Below are 20,463 nucleotides of genomic sequence, written 5' to 3' on the forward strand. Positions count from 1 at the left end.
ATGGGACTTATTCAATACACAAGAAATATCTTAGTATTATGACGGATTTTTAAAATAGTGTATTTGGAATCGCTTGAAAAAAGTCCTACAAAAACTGACGGAAATTAGTGTTTATACGGTTTATGAATTATAAAGTATTTTTTATCGTTGCAAAGGTGAACAATCAAGTACTCCAACCATTATCTTTGGCCAGTTCGGCGACACTTCATCCATTGCTACAGAACTATTTGAAGGAGACATCTTATATATGACATGCACGGTAACTGGCGGAATACCGGAGCCCACGATAACCTTGAGTACAAACATACCAACAGAAATAGGTAACACAAACATACCAACAGAAATAGGTGACACTGAAGGCTCCAAGCAAAGAACAACTGAAGACAAATGGGATGTTATATTCTACCAAACTATCACAGTTCACGTACCAAGTGACCGTAACGGGGCAAATTTCACGTGCATTGTACACCAGAATAACGTCACTAAGAAGGTACATCAGCACCTGGTAATTAAATGTAAGTATTTTTCATTGAATAACAGAAATGACCACGTGTCCTTAATGACAGTAGTAACGCCGATGAGACAGCCTGATAAAGTGCGTAGTTTTAACAGAAACCAATCATAATTACTGACAACTGGCATTAGCCTGAAATCCAGTAAACTCGCAGCAAAACAAAAAGAACAAGAAATAACATAAAAACTGAGCTCCTGTTCCACGTTTACCATGACGACTGTAATATAGTTACGGTTCCGATTATTTTGGTTTGGTAATAAACACAACTAACGGCGCTGTATATGTGCCTTTATGATAAAAATATATTTAACTTATCAGTTTATACGAACAGAATAATTAACCAGTTGGCCGTTATTTAGATATCTGTTTAAAATTCATGTTGGAGTAACAACACAGAATATCTTTATTCTGAAAAAAAACATGATTCAAACTCAAAATATCAAAATGAAAGCAATCGAAAATACCAAGAAAAAAACAACACATTTGCACGGAGTTCCCTTGAAAATGTTCCTGGAGGGTAAGCAGCCTCTATGCAAATCGAGTTCAAATCTGGATTAAGTCACATTTATATTTATACGGATAATGTGAGAACTAGGGTTAGCCAACATAATTACAAGCATATCAACAACCATGTCATTGATTTTCTATCGAAAAAAGAATATACGATTCTCAATTTCCAATGGTCTACATCAAACGTATCTCGAAATATTGTTAGCTTTTCCGATTTGCTGTCTGCATCTGTCTCAGAAATAGAGACAATGGGTAAAGTAAGAATATGTTACTATCTAGAAATGAAAAATTAAATTGTAAGTCGTCCGTTCAGGTTATGTTGAAAGTAAATATCCCGGTAAGTGGTTAATGGTATCAATTCTGAAGTGGGCAAGTAATACTGCTAATTGAATATCATTTTGTCATAGGTCACTGTTTGAAATTATGTTCCAACATCCTTCAGGACATTTCTATGGCATGCCAATACGTCGAGAAATAAGAAATGCTGAAGATCTATCTTAACATGAATGAATGTACTTCTATTGTTCCTAGTTGCACCAGAAATCAGCGTCCTTGTTAGTCAAACAGTTCCAGAATTTTCCTCCGTCACTATCCAATGTACCGTCCGATCCAACCCGGAGTCGCACACTAAACTACAGAAACCCACCGGTGAAGAGATGGAGCTCCGAGTCCAAGAGACAGATGACACAGACCGCTATAAGATCACTTATACGTTTGATATTGACGAAGTGACTGTCTCTGACTGGGGTAACTATACATGTCGTGCAGAGAACGGTCTGGGAGATGATGTTAGAGAACGAAAAAAAGTTACTACATTGTTTGTTGAATGTAAGTACAATGTATATTTATATGTGTTATAGGTAGATATTTATATACCATTTTGGTTAACTATCAATGATAATTCAGAGCCTGAAATGGGATCTTTACTATTTTGTTAAAGATTAAAATGATAGCGGGACTCCCAAGGCAACTATCTAAAATTTTGATTTGATAACGCTGTTTCTTCTTAACGCCCGAGTGGATCACAACCATATATTTATATGCTCCGCATTTCCCCATTAACACAATGCTAAGATGCAGTTGCCACCATACGCCCAAAACACCCAGTGGGTCATGTGACATTAAAAAAGGCGGGATTTTTTGTGTTGGTTTAGTTTTTTTCAAAGTTGACAAAAATGATAAGACCATGTAAATATAAGTATTGAACAGTGGATTGTATGTTGTTATAGTCGATATGGCAGCAAGATGTGTGGTGGGCAAATGGATATGTCATATCTATATTAACATTAAAACCACTGTTCATTGCTTAAATATCGTCTAAAAATATTAATTCATATAAATGAAGCTGATTCGACTAATTGTGACAGAAAGACAGGGTCCTAAAATGGTAACTAAGCTGAAATTTTGCTTTAAATGATTTTGATGAGAAGACTAACAAGTAGTTATCCAGTGCTGATCCAGAATACCATAACGGATATCAAATTCTTAGTGTAATTTTACTGAGAGCTTTGCTAAGATCGGTTAACCTCTCCAAGCTGTATGTCTGAAGTTTTAGTCAAATAACTGATAAGGCCCGGGGTCTTAATTTTTAATAAAAGGATTTCTTTCGATAACTCATCGAGAGTCAATGTCCATTTCCTTCCTAACAGAACGGAGGATGTTGTTATACTTCTCGAACATCTCTCTTGTCTTTCACAGAAAAAGGGAGACTTGTTAAAATAAGCATTTCTCTCGTTTGCCCTACAGAACGAAGGGTGCTGGTTATATTTGTCAAATTCATCATTTCTCTACTCTTTCCCTACAGAACTAATCAAAATAATTATTTTCTACTGCTCAAAGTTGCACCAGAAATCAGCGACCTTGTTAGTCAAACAGTCCCAGAATCGTCCTCGGTCACTATCCAATGTACCGTCCGATCCAACCCGGAGTCGGACACTAAACTACTGAAACCAACCGGTGAAGAGATGGAGCTCCGAGTCCAAGAGACAGATGATACAGACCGCTATAAGATCACGTATACGTTTGGTATTGACGAAGTGACTGTCTCTGACTGGGGTAACTATACATGTCGTGCAGAGAACGGTCTGGGAGATGATGTTAGAGAACTAGAAAAAGTTACTACGTTGTTTGTTGAGTGTAAGTATATTGAAAGATATTATATTGTAGATATTTATATAACATTTTGATTAACTATCAGTGATTATGTGGGTTTGAATTTTTAGCCCATAGCCACTACAATGAGTTGGTGATATAATCGTTCAATGCTATCACTAAAATCGCCCAAAGTTGACGTTTGCACATATTTGAGGATAATAATTGTTATAACAAAAGTTTGTAACAGGATCACGGGATTTGCAGTTTATTTAGCAAATATTAATTTTGATTACTTGTTTCCATACTGTTTGTAAATAAATATTTGTAATAATTCTGAAACTTCATTGCATCTTTCTTATATTATTTTATTTTACAATTCAGCTAGCCCGAGGGTATGCACAGCAATAGCCCGTGAGTGTTTTTTATTTCCTTCCACACTAGCAACACATTGTATATCTTTACAACGTTTTTTTTCATAATTATTTCCTATCTTCCGTTTAACTTACTAGACTTCTAAATTTATTGGATACTGAAGCTATTTTGCCTCTCTGTACATAATATAATGAGTATAAATCAGGAGTGAGTATAGATCAAAAGTGAGTATAGATCAGGATTGAGTATAGATCAGGAGCGAGTATAGATCAGGAGTGAGTATAGATAAGGAGTGAGTATAGATCAGGAGTGAGTATAGATCAGGGGTGAGTATAGATCAGGAGTGAGTATAGATCAGGGGTGAGTATAGATCAGGGGTGAGTATAGATCAGGAGTGAGTATAGATCAGGAGTGAGTATAGATCAGGAGTGAGTATAAATCAGGAGTGAGTATAGATCAGGAGTGAGTATAAATCAGGAGCGAGTATCAATCAGGAGTGAGTATCAATCAGGAGCGAGTATAAATCAGGAGTGAGTATAGATCATGAGTGAGTATAGATCAGGGGTGAGTATAAATCAGGGGTGAGTATAGATCAGGAGTGAGTATAGATCAGGAGCGAGTATAGATCAGGAGTGAGTATAGATCAGGAGCGAGTATAGATCAGGGGTGAGTATAGATCAGGAGTGAGTTTAGATCAGGGGTGAGTATAAATCAGGAGTGAGTATAAATCAGGAGTGAGTATAGATCAGGAGCGAGTATAGATCAGGAGTGAGTATAAATCAGGAGTGAGTATAGATCAGGAGCGAGTATAAATCAGGAGTAAGTATAGATCAGGAGCGAGTATAAATCAGGAGTAAGTATAGATCAGGAGAGAGTATCAATCAGGAGTGAGTATAGATCAGGAGTGAGTATAGATCAGGAGTGAGTATCGATCAGGAGTGAGTATAAATCAGGAGTGAGTATAGATCAGGAGTGAGTATAGATCAGGAGTGAGTATAGATCAGGAGCGAGTATAGATCAGGAGTGAGTATAGATCAGGAGTGAGTATAAATCAGGAGTGAGTATAGATCAGGAGCGAGTATAGATCAGGAGTGAGTATAGATCAGGAGTGAGTATAGATCAGGAGCGAGTATCAATCAGGAGTGAGTATCAATCAGGAGTGAGTATAGATCAGGAGTGAGTATAGATCAGGAGTGAGTATAGATCAGGAGTGAGTATAAATCAGGAGTGAGTATAAATCAGGAGTGAGTATAGAATCAGGAGTAAGCATATATCAGGAGTGAGTATAGATCAGGAGTCAGTATAGATCAGGGGTGAGTATAGATCAGGAGTGAGTATAAATCAGGAGTGAGTATAGATCAGGAGTGAGTATAGATCAGGAGTGAGTATAAATCAGGGGTGAGTATAGATCAGGGGTGAGTATAGATCAGGAGCGAGTATAGATCAGGAGCGAGTATCAATCAGGAGTGAGTATAGATCAGGAGTGAGTATACATCAGGGGTGAGTATAGATCAGGAGCGAGTATAGATCAGGAGTGAGTATAGATCAGGGGTGAGTATAGATCAGGAGCGAGTATAGATCAGGAGCGAGTATAGATCAGGGGTGAGTATAGATCAGGAGTGAGTATAGATCAGGAGTGAGTATAAATCAGGAGTGAGTATAGATCATGAGTTAGTATCAATCAGGAGTGAGTATAGATCAGGAGTGAGTATCAATCAGGAGTGAGTATAGATCAGGAGTGAGTATAGATCAGGAGAGAGTATCAATCAGGAGTGAGTATAGATCAGGAGTGAGTATAGATCAGGAGTGAGTATAGATCAGGAGTGAGTATAGATCAGGAGTGAGTATAAATCAGGAGTGAGTATAGATCAGGAGTGAGTATAAATCAGGAATGAGTATAGATCAGGAGTGAGTATAGATCAGTAGTGAGTATAGATCAGGAGTGAGTATAGATCAGGAGCGAGTATAGATCATGAGTGAGTATAGATCAGTAGTGAGTATAGATCAGGAGTGAGTATAGATCAGGAGCGAGTATAAATCAGGGGTGAGTATAGATCAGGAGTGAGTATCAATCAGGAGTGAGTATAAATCAGGAGTGAGTATAGATCAGGAGTGAGTATAGATCAGAAGTGAGTATAGATCAGGGGTGAGTATAAATCAGGAGTGAGTATAAATCAGGGGTGAGTATAGATCAGGAGTGAGTATAGATCAGGAGTGCGTATCAATCAGGAGTGAGTATAGATCAGGAGTGAGTATAGATCAGGAGCGAGTATAGATCAGGAGTGAGTATAGATCAGGAGCGAGTATCAATCAGGAGTGAGTATAAATCAGGAGCGAGTATCAATCAGGAGTAGGTATAAATTAGAAGTGTCAGATTTGTTTTACATTTGACGAGGCAGCTTGAATCCTTGTATTTGTACTTACTTATAGGTATATCCAATACACTAAAGAGGACCCTAGATTTGCTATTTATTTATTTATTACTTTGATATTTGATATAAACGAAAAACTTTGTCATGTTATCTGATATCCACAAATCAATATACTGGGGTGAACCTTAACCCTGTGGAGGCTGGTGGTCCGTCAGTCCCCGAGGTGAACCTCAACCCTGTGGACTATCAGTGACCGAGGCTGGTGGTCTGTCAGTCCCCGAGGTGAACCTTAACCCCGTGGACTATCAGTGACCGAGGCTGGTGGTCTGTCAGTCCCCGAGGTGAACCTTAACCCCGTGGACTATCAGTGACCGAGGCTGGTGGTCTGTCAGTTCCCGAGGTGAACCTTAACCCCGTGGACTATCAGTGCCCGAGGCTGGTGGTCTGTCAGTTCCCGAGGTGAACCTTAACCCCGTGGACTATCAGTGACCGAGGCTGGTGGTCTGTCTGTCCCCGAGATGAACCTTAACCCCGTGGACTATCAGTGACCGAGGCTGGTGGTCTGTCTGTCCCCGAGGTGAACCTTAACCCCGTGGACTATCAGTGACCGAGGCTGGTGGTCTGGCATTCCCCGAGGTGAACCTTAACCCTGTGGACTATCAGTGCCCGAGGCTGGTGGTCTGTCAGTCCCCGAGGTGAACCTTAACCCCGTGGACTATCAGTGCCCGAGGCTGGTGGTCTGTCAGTCCCCGAGGTGAACCTTAACCCCGTAGACTATCAGTGCCCGAGGCTGGTGGTCTGTTAGTCCCCGAGGTTAACCTTAACCTTGTGGACTATCAGTACCCGAAGCTGTCTGTCAGTCCCCGAGGTGAACCTCAACCCCGTGGACTATCAGTGTTTCAGGCAGGGACTCTCTCAATCCCAAAGATAAACCGGAGCCTTGTGGACTATCAGTGCCCGAGGCTGGTGGTTGGTCAGTCCCGGGGATAAATATTTACCTTGTGGACTATCAGTGTCCAAGGCTGGTTATCTGTCAGTCTCCGAAGTTAATCTCAACCGAATTAGCATTAACTTTGTACCATATCTGCTCAAGATTTAATAATAAAGAATCATCGTATTTTTGAAAATCATCAAAATGTAAACCGTTTTCAATGATAGTATGGATTTTGTCCTTGATAGGTGGGAACCCGCGATGCAGATGCAATAAAAGAAGGACCCATATCAAAACCAAACAGAACATCACAGCCGAAGTTTTGAAGGAGAAGATGGAAGAAACAAAGAAACAGTTGACCCGGGACAGGGCAGCACTATCTAGCTATATCTCTACCAAGATTTCTGCCACCGATAACCGTCCGTCCTGCATCAGTTTGGGTTTCTTGGGCATTGTCATAATTATTATTGCTGTGGCGTTCGTTGTATCAGGAGATGTCATTGCCCTTGTCATCAAATTCAAACTGACATATTTTCAAGATAAGACTGCTGAAATGGAAAGTGGGCATGCAGGTGTTGACGTTTTAGGCACTGGCGATAGTGATAAAACGGTTATTGATGATGAGAAACCTTCAACGTCCAATAATTACACCAATGAGTTCAAACCTGATAAAACATCTAAAACTGACGGCCACAGTGGTATCCCAGTGCAATACTATTCTGACACAAATCAAAATAAAGAGAATACTTCAACTAACACAAAAACCATAAACCCGTCCAAATCATATGAAACGAAATCATGCGGTAAAAGAAAGGCGAAAAAAAACGTAGAAAATACGAGAATGTCAGTTGGCACAGAAAATGTCAAACAAACCGAGGAAACAAGAAAATCAACAGACACAAAAATAAATCCAAACAAAGAAACAGCATTAAGATTAAACGACAAAAGTAAAATATCCGATCAACCACTACCCAGAAGCCATATCATAGATCAAATGAACGTGGTGCAAATATCACACTTTAATAACGAGACGGAGAACACAGATGCTTCTTTCGCAAATGACTCAAATAAGGAAAAGACAAAACGTTTACCAGTAGCTGCTGGCTCTTCTCCTGCACTGCCCATGGAGGTAAAGCAAGCAGCTACTGCCTCAAGCGTTAAAAAAGCAACGGGAAAGTCTGGAGTCCAAAAGAGTAAAGCTATGGCTAAAAGGAAACGCGACGGTAAACCTTTTATATCGACAAGTATGGCTATAAGGAAAAGTGACATTAAACCTTCAACATCAACAGGTATGGCTAAAACGAAAAGTGCCGGTATACCTTCATCAATTACAGATATGGCTAAAAGCAAACATGAGGGTAAACCTGCGACATCAAGTATGGCTAAAAAGAAAAGTGAAGGTAAACCTCTGACATCAACAGATATGGCTAAAAAGAAAGGTGAAGGTAAACCTTCGACATCAACAGATATGGCTAAAAAGAAAGGTGAAGGTATACCTTCGACATCAACAGATATGGCTAAAAAGAAAGGTGAAGGTAAACCTCCGACATCAACAGATATGGCTAAAAAGAAAGGTGAAGGTAAACCTTCGACATCAACAGATATGGCTAAAAAGAAAAGTGAAGGTAAACCTTCGACATCAACAGATATGGTTAAAAAGAAAAGTGAAGGTAAACCTCCGACATCAACAGATATGGCTAAAAAGAAAAGTGAAGGTACACCTTCGACATCAACAGATATGGCTAAAAAGAAAAATGAAGGTAAACCTTCGACATCAACAGATATGGCTAAAAGCAAACATGAGGGTAAACCTTCGACATCAGGTATGGCTAGAAAGAAAAATGACGGTATATCTTCAACATCAACAGGTACTGCTACAAGGAAAAGTGATGGTAAACCTTAGACATCATAGGTATATGGCGAGAAGAAACGAGAAGAAACATGGAAATAGGAAGGCAAACCTTCAACACTAATAGAATCAGTTTAGTAATGACAATGTATCTTTTAATAAAAATAAAAAGTAAGGAAACTCCTGGTTTCAGCTCTATTGGCTAAGAATATCAAAGAGAAGCCGGTATCGACACTATCAACTCTCTGAGGTCGGATTGTCCTCGTAAATAGTAGGAAGTGCGATCAGCCAAATGTGTCCAACAAATAGTACGGTCCTAGACCTATTGACATTGATACTGGAACAATTAACATTCAGCGAAACAATCAGTTTGCAACAGACAATATGTTCCCGTTAAACAAGTGTAAAACGGAATGAGTCAGTGTGGCTCGTACATATTAAATACGGTCTCGGTCCCTCAACTGATGGAGCGGGTCGGCAATGGCTGTACATAATGTTAAATACAGTCTTTGTCACACAACTGATGGAGTGTGCCAATGTGGCTTGTACATAATGTTAAATACGGTATTTGTCACTCAACTGATGGAGTGTGTCAATGTGGCTTGTACATAGTGTCGAATACGGTCTTTGTCACTCAACTGATGGAGTGTGTCAATGTGGCTTGTACATAATGTTAGATACGGTCTCTGTCACTCAACTGATGGAGTGTGTCAATGTGGCTTGTACATAGTGTCGAATACGGTCTTTGTCACTCAACTGATGGAGTGTGTCAATGTGGCTTGTACATAGTGTTAAATACAGTCTTTGTCACTCAACTGATGGAGTGTGTCAATGTTGCTTGTACATAGTGTCGAATACGGTCGTTATCACTCAGCTGACGGAGCATGCTTCTTTGGCTCTGTAACAGGGAGGAATGTAGCGGCCAGACCAGGGTTCGAACCCGGGACCTCCGAACACTAGCCGGATGTTCTATCAAGTGAGCTACCTGGTCACCTATGATCGACCCAGTCCAGTCCCGCTACAGGTTCAATTGGTAGAGCCGAAGATTATCACGCCGGGTTTCTGTAGGGATACTCGGTATGAAAATGTTTTCCAACGTTGGTGGTATTGAGAGTCCTTTTGAATTATGGGTCATTTCAAGAAAAAAACCAGGGGAGTAGTGTAAAAGGATCAGCGATTACAAAACAGTGCATTCAAAATGCATTTTTGTCGTCCAATGAAAACAGCAAAGTGTTGTGTAATCATTTAGCGGATCACAAAATAAACATGGGAAAAAAGTTATAAAAACAGAAAATCTCTCAACAGACTCAACAAACCTCTCATATTGATCCATGAGAAATATTTTGTAGTTTGGAAATCATATTTTGGATTAAAACTTAGAGATTTGTGATTATCTTTCGATTTTGAATTCACGACCTGTCAATGTTCCGATGTTTTGGCAGGATTCATGACCTGACAATGTTCCATTTCTGTGACAATAATTCATGACCTGACAATGTTCCATTTCTGTGACAATAATTCATGACCTGACAATGTTCCATTTCTGTGACAATAATCCATGACCAGTAAATGTTCCATTTCTGTGACAATAATTCACGACCCGTCAATGTTCCGTTTCTATGACATAATCCATGACCAGTAAATGTTCCATTTCTTTGACAATAGTTCACGACCCGTCAATGTTCCATTTCTCTGTCATAATCCATGACCAGTTAATGTTCCATTTCTTTGACAATAATTCACGACCCGTCAATGTTCCGTTTCTATGACATAATTCATGACCAGTAAATGTTCCATTTCTTTGACAATAATTCACGACCCGTCAATGTTCCGTTTCTATGACATAATCCATGACCAGTAAATGTTCCATTTCTGTGACAATAATTCACGACCCGTCAATGTTCCGTTTCTATGACATAATCCATGACCAGTAAATGTTCCATTTCTGTGACAATAATTCACGACCCGTCAATGTTCCATTTCTGTGTCATAATCCATGACCAGTAAATGTTCCATTTCTTTGACAATAATTCACGACCCGTCAATGTTCCGTTTCTATGACAATAATTCACAACTACACTGTATTTACATATTTTGTTTTATAAATTACTTCATTAAGGTACAGACGATCTGATTTTTTTGATATTCCATAATAAAAAAACTTTTTATTTTTGTATCCATTTGTCAGTTCTTAGCATCGGTTCAATAAAACACGATATCCCAAGTACTAAAATAGGTTCAAATTAATGGAAAGGTGTATTTTCAAACACGTTTACAATTTTTTTAGAGATACAAATTTTTTTACAAATTGTCAATCAGGCTTCACACCTGGGGATTCTGCAACAAATCAATTGCTAGACATTACAAACGATATTGGGAGGGCTTTAGACGCGGGTAAAGAAATTATTGCTGTATTTTGTGATATAAGTAAAGCCTTTGATCGTGTTTGGCACAGGGGTCTTATCCTTAAATTGAAAGAATCAGGCATATCTGGGAAATTACTAGCTTGGTGTGAAAATTATTTATCTGGCAGAAGTCAAAGGGTTGTAATAAATGGTATTTCTTCGGAAACTCAAAATATCAAAGCAGATGTACCTCAAGGTTCAATCTTAGGGCCTCTTTTCTTCCTCGTATACATAAATGATATTGTGAATGACATCAATTGTAAAATAAAATTATTTGCTGATGATACAGCCTTGTATAGCTATAATAGTTGAAAATCGCACTCTCGCTATCAATACTATCAATAATGATCTTTCGAAAATACATATATGGGCAAATAAGTGGTTAGTAAAATTCAATCCCGATAAGACAGAATCGTTATTAATTAGCAGGAAAACTATACCAGGGATATATGATCCTATTACTATGAACAATATAAATGTAACTAGTGTAAAATCTCATAAACACTTAGGAGTATTGATAACTGACGATGGTACATGGCATAAACATGTTGACTAAATATTGAAAAAAGTATCACCAAGACTAGCAGTATTAAGAAATTTAAAAAAAACACCCTTGATAGGAATTCTCTCCAAACAATATACATTGTATTTTGCTTTTATTAGACCTATTTTGGAATATTCTGATATTGTCTGGGATAATTTACAAAATTACTTGTATCAAAATTTAGAAAACATTCAAATAGAAGCAGCAAGAATAGTTACAGGTGCTACAAAATTGTCTAGTGTAAATCTATTGTATAAAGATGTGGGCTTGGAAAAATTATCTAAAATACGGGAAAATCAAAAAATTGTACAGTTTCATAAAATGTATCACAAGAAAAGATAGTCATAGGCATAATACACGAAATTTAAATAATTTACTCTCAATTAATTGCAGAACTCAGTTTTACAAACCTCATTCTTAAATGCCTCAATACAGTTATGGAATGCATTACCAGTTGATATTCGAGAAAATCCGTCTGTCAGTATAATCAAAGGCTTTTTACAAAAGGACAAACCAATAATCCCCAGTTATTTTAACATTGGAAATAGAAATCTTCAAATCTTACATACAAGATTAAGGCTCAAATGTAGAAATCTTAAACAACATTTATACATAAGAAATTTAGAGGAAAGTCCATTATGTTCTTGTGGATTAGCAGAAAGTACTTACCATTTTTTACTATCGTGTGACAAGTATAACATTATCAGACAAAATACCTTATTTCAGTTAGATATAATGTTAACTGAAAAAAAACTTTGCAATGGGGAAATGATACTTATTCAATACAGGAAAATAATCAAATATTCTTGACAGTACAAAATTATATTAAGCTAAGTAAACGTTTTAGCTGATATTTTTGAACCCATTACTAGTATGTCATCTATCGAATGTATAATGACATACATTTATACGTAGCTATATAAGGTAATTTTATTTACAGGTGTCAGTTGTTTATTTCTACTATTAATTCTAGTCACCACATGTATATATGTCTATTGGTTTTACTTGTAACCAATAAATATCATTATTTCATTTCATATTGATGTAAGGCGTTCCAGTTCGAAGATTTATATTTGCCTTTGTATGTAAATGGGAAAGGAATTAATATAAGCTCTAAGCTCGTTTTCCCATTCCATAAAAAATATTTGTATATGTATTGATTATTTTGATTAATGAATAAAATATTGTTTAAACTAAATAGGTTCAATTACAGTTTGTATATAAGTCACATGACTATGAAAGGTTTTAGCAAAGTTCATTGAAATTAGTTTAGGAATTTTTGAGGAAAAAAAATGAAAAAGTAAATTGCTTCAGACGCACGACGACGGACAAAAGACGATTAGAATAGGTCACATGAGACTTTGTGTCCGGTAAAAATCCTTCTTCTGTAGGAATGAAATAATTTTGTCCATATTTCGTCTGACACATCCTTCGGTTAAGAGAAAATCAATATTGAGGGGTGAGGTCCAATAGGGGAAATATAGCAAATTCTTTAAAGCCCTTCTTCTGTAGGAATAAAAGGATTTCGTGTGTATTTCTTCTGAAGCATCCATGTATGAAGGGGAAGTAATATTGTATTAATGGAGGGTGGTCCACAATATTTTGAAGTAGGGTCAGTTATAGTTTGTAAGATTCTAGAACATTATTTGTTCATGGGTGACCTAATTTTTCAATGTAGATTAAAGTTCTAAAATAAACAAAAGAACAATAATTTTTCAATATTGTCAAATCGAAATGCTGCTCAGAAAAACACTACTTTATAACATGCTACCAAGTTTCAAAGGGATGGTCGAAAACTGACAGAGGAGACCTCTGGACAAACAAAGAAACAACAAACCTGACTGAGTGACAAATGAACAAAAAGACAAATATGTCAAATGATTAATTTATTTTCAATTTCAATACCTATCAGGAAATACATATCAAAAGATTTACATTATATCTACTAAAATCAACAAAATATAAAATAATATACTTTTAATTAACACATTCAACATCAACACAAAACGTTACTAACAAACATCCAGTTAAACACTGTCCTGATAGTTTCGATTTTAGTTCTAACACTGCCATATCTATCAGGGCTCATGAAGATGTAAACTGTTATATATATACCATTAATCTTACCAAATAGTTATGAAGGATACCTGCTACTTGATATATTTCAACTCTAAAAGAGTTCTACTTTTTGTAAAAATAAGATAGCTTTGATGTTTTAATAGAAATTGTATTGAGAACTCACAGTAAAAGAAATAGCAATCTTCTTATCACATCGTTTTCTCCTTACAACTTTTAATGTTTTATGATTTCATCATTCATTTTGTAAAAGCGAAACCCAGGAAGTATGCAATATGATAAATATCAAAAATTTGTTTCTGTGGATGTAGTGAAAACATTATGAAGACATACAAAAATACATAACAATAACACCATCAATATAAACACTGTCACTTTTGACAATCTGTATATGATGTTAATTACTGAGAAATATAATCAACGATAAAGATCTGTTGGTAGACAGTGATTAACCAATTAACAACAAGAACTTTACTGATTTATCATTCTGTAGTTATTCTGAAGTTAGGAAATCTGAGCCAACTGTATAAAGAATAAAACAGAGCTCGGAGTGCTCTAGTTAGAAGGCAGTGTTTTAGCCTACATACATTGCACAAATGACCTATGTAGTCATTCCGAACCTTTGCCATTAAGATTTTATAAACTTTTAATATTATCTCCTTTGCTGAAACTCTTCACTCCTGGATATTTATATAAATAGTTTTTATGTAACACAAACATTACATTGTATGTACACAATGTGTGTTAATTAACTCTGTGTGTCCTGTTCTCACATCTGTTGTAAACCTTACAGGTCTATAAATTATTAACATCATGTTTCCATCCAAGTGATATCAGCATTCATCAATGCTACAAAGGCACAATGAAACACTTTAAAGTCTTGATAATCCTTAAGGTTCTGCATGTTTATACTGAGGAGATGAAACCCTTACCTCATGTGATATACCCAAAAAGCCACAAAATAATCCATAACAAAATAATCCATTCACAAAACAATATGCTCAATGTGATCCCACTATTTTCATATTTAATGCAAAAATCCTGTTAAAAAGATATATACGAAAAGCAGTCATTCCTTCTATGTCAATTTAACTCGGTACAAATACTCTCAACATCCAACTTCCTTGTATAGAGATGACCAACACCTCATGTGTACACAATATAAATCACACACTCTCGACTACCATTAAAAAACTTGCTCACAGTATCAGGATACATTTTCATAAATATTCTCTCCAACAAATTCTGAATCAATTAATTGCTAATCTCTTCAAAAAAAATTTTGTAACAATTTTTAGTGCCATCAAAATATTTTCAAATAGACTTATTTAGGTTATTGTAATCTATCGGGAATTCTAAACATTTTCCATGTTTCACATTCAATTTGAAACAATACAATAAATTGTTTGTTTCTGTTCATATTTTAGCATATAACAAAAACACTTACTGTATACCAGGGGAAATGTATGTGTTTACAGTAACAAGTAGTGAAACTATTGCTACTTTGTTAAATTTGCCTTCATTTTATTGGATGAAAATGGTGAAATTTACATAGCGATGACCATTGACCATTATACATTATTATACAAAGATTTTATTTTTTATTATCTGGACAATGTTTTTGGGGCAAACTTTATAGTGTAACAAAACAGTTGATGACATGAATTTCCAATAACAGACATTTTTTTGAATCCCAAGTCCAAAGTGTCGCCTAATAGCACAGGCTGGGGGCAGCAATTTAGCTAAGGTTCAGAAAACATCTGTTGACCTCACCCCTAGTCAGTAACAGTATATTCTCGCTGCTCCATACTTTCACACCACAGTTTGATTTTCTCCTTTTACACAAAAGCACTCTTCTTACTTGAACAGGAAGCTGGAAAAAAAATATATCTCAATTATAAAAGAGTCCTTAGATAAAAATTCAATCACATGTATAGCATAAAATCCTTACCATATTTAAAATCTCAGCAATATCATACCTGTCATACATTATAATACACAAATCAAATATAAAACAATCAAATTTAATTTCTTGTAACAATGTATACTGATAGCTATTTTTTTTCTTTTTCACTTGTTCTAAACAGAAGAACATGTCAATTTTTTCCAGTAGCATTTGAATCAACATAAAAGGACAAAGAACACCTTACCAGTAGGGGTATCCCTGGTACTTAGATCTAAACACAGATCGCAGTAAACATAGAACACTTTACCTGTAGGGGTATCCCTGGTACTTAGATCTAAACACAGACAGCAGTAAACATAGAACACCTTACCTGTATGGGTATCCCTGGTACTTAGGTCTAAACACAGACAGCAGTAAACATAGAACACTTTACCTGTATGGGTATCCCTGGTACTTAGATCTAAACACAGACCGCAGTAAACATAGAACACTTTACCTGTATGGGTATCCCTGGTACTTAGATCTAAACACAGACCGCAGTAAACATAGAACACTTTACCTGTATGGGTAACCCTGGTACTTAGATCTAAACACAGACCGCAGTAAACATAGAACACTTTACCTGTATGGGTATCCCTGGTACTTACATCTAAACACAGACCGCAGTAAACATAGAACACTTTACCTGTATGGGTATCCCTGGTACTTACATCTAAACACAGACCGCAGTAAACAAAGAACACTTTACCTGTATGGGTATACCTGGTACTTAGATCTAAACACAGACCGCAGTAAACATAGAACACCTTACCTGTAGGGGTATCCCTGGTACTTAGATCTAAACACAGACCGCAGTAAACATAGAACACTTTACCTGTATGGGTAACCCTGGTACTTAGATCTAAACACAGACCGCAGTAAACATAGAACACTTTACCTGTAGGGGTATCCCTGGTACTTAGATCTAAACACAGACAACAGTAAACATAGAACACTTTACCTGTATGGGTATCCCTGGTACTTAGATCTAAACACAGACAGCAGTAAACATAGAACACTTTACCTGTATGGGTATCCCTGGTACTTAGATCTAAACACAGACCGCAGTAAACATAGAACACCTTACCTGTAGGGGTATCCCTGGTACTTAGATCTAAACACAGACCGCAGTAAACATAGAACACTTTACCTGTATGGGTATCCCTGGTACTTAGATCTAAACACAGACCGCAGTAAACATAGAACACTTTACCTGTATGGGTATCCCTGGTACTTAGATCTAAACACAGACAGCAGTAAACATAGAACACTTTACCTGTATGGGTAACCCTGGTACTTAGATCTAAACACAGACCGCAGTAAACATAGAACACTTTACCTGTATGGGTATCCCTGGTACTTAGATCTAAACACAGACAGCAGTAAACATAGAACACTTTACCTGTATGGGTATCCCTGGTACTTAGATCTAAACACAGACAGCAGTAAACATAGAACACTTTACCTGTATGGGTATCCCTGGTACTTACATCTAAACACAGACCGCAGTAAACAAAGAACACTTTACCTGTATGGGTATACCTGGTACTTAGATCTAAACACAGACCGCAGTAAACATAGAACACCTTACCTGTAGGGGTATCCCTGGTACTTAGATCTAAACACAGACCGCAGTAAACATAGAACACTTTACCTGTATGGGTAACCCTGGTACTTAGATCTAAACACAGACCGCAGTAAACATAGAACACTTTACCTGTAGGGGTATCCCTGGTACTTAGATCTAAACACAGACAACAGTAAACATAGAACACTTTACCTGTATGGGTATCCCTGGTACTTAGATCTAAACACAGACAGCAGTAAACATAGAACACTTTACCTGTATGGGTATCCCTGGTACTTAGATCTAAACACAGACCGCAGTAAACATAGAACACCTTACCTGTAGGGGTATCCCTGGTACTTAGATCTAAACACAGACCGCAGTAAACATAGAACACTTTACCTGTATGGGTATCCCTGGTACTTAGATCTAAACACAGACCGCAGTAAACATAGAACACTTTACCTGTATGGGTATCCCTGGTACTTAGATCTAAACACAGACAGCAGTAAACATAGAACACTTTACCTGTATGGGTAACCCTGGTACTTAGATCTAAACACAGACCGCAGTAAACATAGAACACTTTACCTGTATGGGTATCCCTGGTACTTAGATCTAAACACAGACAGCAGTAAACATAGAACACTTTACCTGTATGGGTATCCCTGGTACTTAGATCTAAACACAGACAGCAGTAAACATAGAACACTTTACCTGTATGGGTATCCCTGGTACTTAGATCTAAACACAGACAGCAGTAAACAAAGAACACCTTACCTGTAGGGGTATCCCTGGTACTTAGATCTAAACACAGACAGCAGTAAACATAGAACACTTTACCTGTATGGGTATCCCTGGTACTTAGATCTAAACACAGACAGCAGTAAACATAGAACACTTTACCTGTATGGGTATCCCTGGTACTTAGATCTAAACACAGACAGCAGTAAACATGGAACACTTTACCTGTATGGGTATCCCTGGTACTTAGATCTAAACACAGACAGCAGTAAACATGGAACACTTTACCTGTATGGGTATCCCTGGTACTTAGATCTAAACACAGACAGCAGTAAACATAGAACACTTTACCTGTATGGGTATCCCTGGTACTTAGATCTAAACACAGACCGCAGTAAACATAGAACACTTTACCTGTATGGGTATCCCTGGTACTTAGATCTAAACACAGACAGCAGTAAACATAGAACACTTTACCTGTATGGGTATCCCTGGTACTTAGATCTAAACACAGACAGCAGTAAACATAGAACACTTTACCTGTATGGGTATCCCTGGTACTTAGATCTAAACACAGACCGCAGTAAACATAGAACACTTTACCTGTATGGGTATCCCTGGTACTTAGATCTAAACACAGACCGCAGTAAACATAGAACACTTTACCTGTAGGGGTATCCCTGGTACTTAGATCTAAACACAGACAGCAGTAAACATAGAACACTTTACCTGTATGGGTATCCCTGGTACTTAGATCTAAACACAGACCGCAGTAAACATAGAACACTTTACCTGTATGGGTATCCCTGGTACTTAGATCTAAACACAGACAGCAGTAAACATAGAACACTTTACCTGTATGGGTATCCCTGGTACTTAGATCTAAACACAGACCGCAGTAAACATAGAACACTTTACCTGTATGGGTATCCCTGGTACTTAGATCTAAACACAGACCGCAGTAAACATAGAACACTTTACCTGTATGGGTATCCCTGGTACTTAGATCTAAACACAGACCGCAGTAAACATAGAACACTTTACCTGTAGGGGTATCCCTGGTACTTAGATCTAAACACAGACAACAGTAAACATAGAACACTTTACCTGTATGGGTATCCCTGGTACTTAGATCTAAACACAGACAGCAGTAAACATAGAACACTTTACCTGTATGGGTATCCCTGGTACTTAGATCTAAACACAGACCGCAGTAAACATAGAACACCTTACCTGTAGGGGTATCCCTGGTACTTAGATCTAAACACAGACCGCAGTAAACATAGAACACTTTACCTGTATGGGTATCCCTGGTACTTAGATCTAAACACAGACCGCAGTAAACATAGAACACTTTACCTGTATGGGTATCCCTGGTACTTAGATCTAAACACAGACAGCAGTAAACATAGAACACTTTACCTGTATGGGTAACCCTGGTACTTAGATCTAAACACAGACCGCAGTAAACATAGAACACTTTACCTGTATGGGTATCCCTGGTACTTAGATCTAAACACAGACAGCAGTAAACATAGAACACTTTACCTGTATGGGTATCCCTGGTACTTAGATCTAAACACAGACAGCAGTAAACATAGAACACTTTACCTGTATGGGTATCCCTGGTACTTAGATCTAAACACAGACAGCAGTAAACAAAGAACACCTTACCTGTAGGGGTATCCCTGGTACTTAGATCTAAACACAGACAGCAGTAAACATAGAACACTTTACCTGTATGGGTATCCCTGGTACTTAGATCTAAACACAGACAGCAGTAAACATAGAACACTTTACCTGTATGGGTATCCCTGGTACTTAGATCTAAACACAGACAGCAGTAAACATAGAACACTTTACCTGTATGGGTATCCCTGGTACTTAGATCTAAACACAGACAGCAGTAAACATGGAACACTTTACCTGTATGGGTATCCCTGGTACTTAGATCTAAACACAGACAGCAGTAAACATAGAACACTTTACCTGTATGGGTATCCCTGGTACTTAGATCTAAACACAGACCGCAGTAAACATAGAACACTTTACCTGTATGGGTATCCCTGGTACTTAGATCTAAACACAGACAGCAGTAAACATAGAACACTTTACCTGTATGGGTATCCCTGGTACTTAGATCTAAACACAGACAGCAGTAAACATAGAACACTTTACCTGTATGGGTATCCCTGGTACTTAGATCTAAACACAGACCGCAGTAAACATAGAACACTTTACCTGTATGGGTATCCCTGGTACTTAGATCTAAACACAGACCGCAGTAAACATAGAACAGTTTACCTGTAGGGGTATCCCTGGTACTTAGATCTAAACACAGACAGCAGTAAACATAGAACACTTTACCTGTATGGGTATCCCTGGTACTTAGATCTAAACACAGACCGCAGTAAACATAGAACACTTTACCTGTATGGGTATCCCTGGTACTTAGATCTAAACACAGACAGCAGTAAACATAGAACACTTTACCTGTATGGGTATCCCTGGTACTTAGATCTAAACACAGACCGCAGTAA

The 20,463-nt window shown here is 37.5% G+C and overlaps 2 protein-coding genes across 3 annotated transcripts in view; one reads left to right on the plus strand and one right to left on the minus strand.

Annotated features, from left to right (window-relative positions):
- The first annotated feature begins 1,018 nt into the window (after window positions 1-1,018).
- LOC117329984 (ribosome-binding protein 1-like) lies at window positions 1,019-10,030 on the plus strand. Its single transcript, XM_033888216.1, has 5 exons — window positions 1,019-1,031; window positions 1,556-1,852; window positions 2,864-3,160; window positions 3,500-3,529; window positions 7,042-10,030. Exons 1-5 carry the CDS (start codon window positions 1,019-1,021, stop codon window positions 8,694-8,696), a joined length of 2,292 nt encoding a protein of 763 aa, XP_033744107.1. The 3' UTR covers window positions 8,697-10,030.
- A 3,432-nt stretch (window positions 10,031-13,462) lies between these two features.
- The window catches only part of LOC117328869 (tumor suppressor candidate 3-like), a 35,853-nt gene continuing 28,852 nt past the window's right edge, over window positions 13,463-20,463 (minus strand). For both annotated transcript variants that reach the window (XM_033886459.1, XM_033886458.1), the window contains exon 11: window positions 13,463-15,540. In XM_033886459.1, coding sequence (XP_033742350.1) covers window positions 15,525-15,540 — 16 coding nt within the window. In that variant the 3' untranslated portion in view covers window positions 13,463-15,524. The remainder of the gene's footprint in view (window positions 15,541-20,463) is intronic.

Source organism: Pecten maximus, chromosome 6, assembly GCF_902652985.1.
Source record: "Pecten maximus chromosome 6, xPecMax1.1, whole genome shotgun sequence".
NCBI classification, from domain to species: Eukaryota; Metazoa; Mollusca; class Bivalvia; order Pectinida; family Pectinidae; genus Pecten; species Pecten maximus.